At 37.4% G+C, this 4,129-nt stretch overlaps 1 protein-coding gene across 1 annotated transcript; it reads right to left on the bottom strand.

Annotated features, from left to right (window-relative positions):
• Positions 1 to 721: 721 nt before the first annotated feature.
• LOC120414030 (uncharacterized) lies at positions 722 to 1,768 on the bottom strand. The gene has a single exon (XM_039575052.1). The coding sequence runs from the start codon at positions 1,766 to 1,768 to the stop codon at positions 722 to 724; it is 1,047 nt and encodes a 348-aa protein (XP_039430986.1).
• Between the last annotated feature and the right edge of the window lie 2,361 nt (positions 1,769 to 4,129).

The following is a 4,129-nucleotide window of genomic DNA, read 5'->3' as shown; positions in this document are numbered from 1 at the left end:
TTTGTGATGTTCTAAAAGTTTAACACTAGAGGCAAGATAGTGAGCAAGAGAGCAACTCTTCTAGATTTCTCTCTATTTCGCCCAATTGTTCCAGTTTTTTTAAGTTTGCTTTTGATCTGGTGGAAATTCGAATAAAGAAGAGAGAGTTGCCCTCGCTCCCCTATCCGTACACTGCCCATCGAAATCGAGCTTCGCGAAGACAACCATTTATCGCTTTTTGATTAATTTATACGGCGATTTTCAGCGTTCCAGAGTGTTCTTCCCAGCCCAGCCCGACCATTCCGACTTGTCACCCGATGATGATGACAGGCCGGCCAAACGGTCGCGCTGAAAAAGACCCGGAATGGAGCAGAACAAAAATAAAAAAGGGAAAAATAGAGAATACGAAAAAAAAATGCAATAAAATGAAATTATCGTTAAATTAATTTTCGTTTAATGTGAATCGCTTTTTTGCGCTCGTTTGATCTGGCGGGGCCGAATGGCCGCTGTTTGGGTGCTTCGGATTAAACGCCGGGCCGGGAGGTTGTCAGCAAGAAAAATTATAAATATTTTTCATTATCTTTTGTCCCTTAAATTGGCTTTTATAGGCGTAATCAAATGTCATTTGGTTGCGTTAATCGAGAGCGCGAGCGATCTCTTGGGAGAGGGAAAAGTTTTTGGAATATGAACTTTGGCGGAGAATGCTGGGAAAAGCGTGGGGTTGCTTTTAATATTTATTTATTTAAAGAACATTTAATCCCGTTCCCTTCATCTTGATCTGCGAGTCCTGGATATCGGTACGGACAACCATCCTGATATCTGGAAGGCCAGGTATTTGAACAGTCATAGCTTTCCTATTGGTTGGTGAATCAAGTCTGGAATCTGTCGACAACTCTTCAGCATCAGCTGTATCCCGTCCTCTTGTAATCACTATCATAATTGGCATTTTATTGGGGTTCGTACTCGTCTCAAAGTCACTCTCTGTAGTTGGTTCCGTAACGTCAGTTGATTCTGTAGTGACTTCCATAGTTGATTCAACTGTAGACTCCAATTCAGTTTGTGTTGTAGTCTCAAGTGGTTCTTCTGCAGTAGTTGTAGTCACAGAAATGGTACTAGTTGCATCTGTCATTGATCCTTCTGTGATCCGATCTGTAACTGGATCCGAAGAAGTTGTAGAAGGACTCCCTCCTAAACCAGAAGTAGTTTCAAAAGTAACTGCTTCTGTGATCATCTCCGTAGTCTCGTCTAACGCTTCCGTAACCGACCCCAACGGTGCACTCGTGATCGCTCTTGCAGCTGACGCAATCCTGAAGGGAGTCTCCACCAACCGTTCCGGTTCGCAACGTCCATCGACGAACGTCAGACTCACGTTGACCTTCGTGCACAAATCAACCGCCCGAGGACACCTTTCGGCGCGTCCAAACCCGTCGTAACGACACACGAAGAACTGATCGGCGGGTTCCGACGGCACAAAGATCTCCTGACAGAATTCACACCCCGGAACGTCAACCGAGCGAGGCTTTGACCGGGAGCACAGAGATTCGTCCGCGAGGCAGGTGTTGCTCAGAGGATCAAAGTACTCCTGCAGGGGGCAGATCCCTTCGACGGCATCCCCTTCGATGCACTTGTAGAACCTGCTGCAGTACGTTTCGTGGCGAAGGTAAACCTCCAGCGTTGTGGGAGCACTCGGGCAGAGGTAGCTTGGCGGTCCTCGCCAACAGCGCTGCGGCAGGATTCCGAGCAGTTGACCGAGTAGGATCAGTAAGATCGAAAGTGGACCTTGTTCCATGGCGAAGGATTTCAGACTGATTGAACAGGTTGAAATCGATGCACGATGAAACAGTCAAAACAGTCGGTTAGACGTGACCTGCACAATGAAGTGGTCAAAGTGGCTGAACAAAGGATCAAGCTGATTCCTAAAACAATCATGTCATGTTTGAAAACAGTCAAACTTGATATGAAATGTTTGTTGGTTGACAGATTGACAGAGGTACTTACCGTTATGAACATCACCTTCAACGCTGGAACGCACCAGATCGAACCTCGAACAATCAAAAGTGTTCTTCGAGTTTGAAGTCTGTAATAGAAGTGAAATTCTGCCATCGCTTGCGCTTTCGACGTTTAATTAATCCCCCTAAATCACCGTGCTCGATGTTGACGTTTCCCGCACAGCTCGGCAAATCATCCATCATACAGGCTAATGATGTGGATGAAAATGATGACTCCGACGTAGACTGATGATATTCGCAAGCTCCACAAATCGGATTCTGCCAGATGAACGACTCTCGACTCGTCGTTACTGAAGACAACCTGCTGAACAAACACACGTCGAGTCGAGATAAATCGGGCGCACTTTTTGCGGTGGATCCACGTGGCGAGAGCCTGGTTGACGGAGTAGTGAATGGAAGAAAGCAGATTACGCTAATCAGATCTAGACACACGCCGCCGCCGTGGAACGCGTTGAGGCAGATTGAACGAGCCAGGTGGGATTGCGTATCAGGTTCTTCACGCGGTTCTGTGTGAGGAAGGACATTGACATGACTGGGTGCGGGTGGTGTTCATTACGCTAATGTGACGTGAGGTATTGGCACATTCATCTGGGCGATGACGATGGAGGGGTAATTGAAAGTGCTTTAAGTGGAGAGGAATTTAAGTTAGAGCAGTCTCGTTGAGGATTGAATTATTTCGGATGAATTAAATATAAATTGTTTGACTAACTAAGCTGCCTAGTGGAGGAAAGATGTTTGACGTCAAGTGACTTGAATCGCTGTAATTAAGTTTGAATTTTTGTCATAAAATCATAAAATCATAAAATCATAAAATCATAAAATCATAAAATCATAAAATCATAAAATCATAAAATCATAAAATCATAAAATCATAAAATCATAAAATCATAAAATTATAAAATCATAAAATCATAAAATCATAAAATCATAAAATCATAAAATCATAAAATTATAAAATCATAAAATCATAAAATCATAAAATCATAAAATCATAAAATCATAAAATCATAAAATCATAAAATCATAAAATCATAAAATCATAAAATCATAAAATCATAAAATAATAAAAACATAAAATCATAAAATCATAAAATCATAAAATCATAAAATCATAAAATCATAAAATCATAAAATCATAAAATCATAAAATCATAAAATCATAAAATCATAAAATCATAAAATCATAAAATCATAAAATCATAAAATCATAAAATCATAAAATCATAAAATCATAAAATCATAAAATCATAAAATCATAAAATCATAAAATCATTAGTTTTTAGTTTTTAGTTTTTAGTTTTTAGTTTTTAGTTTTTAGTTTTTAGTTTTTAGTTTTTAGTTTTTAGTTTTTAGTTTTTAGTTTTTAGTTTTTAGTTTTTAGTTTTTAGTTTTTAGTTTTTAGTTTTTAGTTTTTAGTTTTTAGTTTTTAGTTTTTAGTTTTTAGTTTTTAGTTTTTAGTTTTTAGTTTTTAGTTTTTAGTTTTTAGTTTTTAGTTTTTAGTTTTTAGTTTTTAGTTTTTAGTTTTTAGTTTTTAGTTTTTAGTTTTTAGTTTTTAGTTTTTAGTTTTTAGTTTTTAGTTTTTAGTTTTTAGTTTTTAGTTTTTAGTTTTTAGTTTTTAGTTTTTAGTTTTTAGTTTTTAGTTTTTAGTTTTTAGTTTTTAGTTTTTAGTTTTTAGTTTTTAGTTTTTAGTTTTTAGTTTTTAGTTTTTAGTTTTTAGTTTTTAGTTTTTAGTTTTTAGTTTTTAGTTTTTAGTTTTTAGTTTTTAGTTTTTAGTTTTTAGTTTTTAGTTTTTAGTTTTTAGTTTTTAGTTTTTAGTTTTTAGTTTTTAGTTTTTAGTTTTTAGTTTTTAGTTTTTAGTTTTTAGTTTTTGATCAGTAGTGCGGTGCCTGTGTGGACGCGCAGTCCTGTTTTTTCGTGTTATTTTCCGTCTCTTTTATGTCGCTGTTCGAGTGCATGGGGTGATTGGTCATTATAATTAAATAATGGCATCAGTAGTGCGGTGCCTGTGTGGACGCGCAGTCCTGTTTTTTCGTGTTATTTTCCGTCTCTTTTATGTCGCTGTTCGAGTGCATGGGGTGATTGGATTTCTTCTGATTCGTGTTGTTTTCATCTCTTTTGTGTCGCTGTTTGTGTGCATGGGG

The sequence above is a fragment of the Culex pipiens genome, chromosome 2, assembly GCF_016801865.2.
Source record: "Culex pipiens pallens isolate TS chromosome 2, TS_CPP_V2, whole genome shotgun sequence".
Classification (NCBI taxonomy): Eukaryota; Metazoa; Arthropoda; class Insecta; order Diptera; family Culicidae; genus Culex; species Culex pipiens.
Note: the sequence above shows the minus strand (reverse complement) of the source record. Positions and strands in the feature narration are given on the sequence as shown.

Coding starts and splice junctions, on each gene's coding strand:
- LOC120414030 (XM_039575052.1), bottom strand. CDS start 1,768: ATGGAACAAGGTCCACTTTCGATCTTACTGATCCTACTCGGTCAACTG.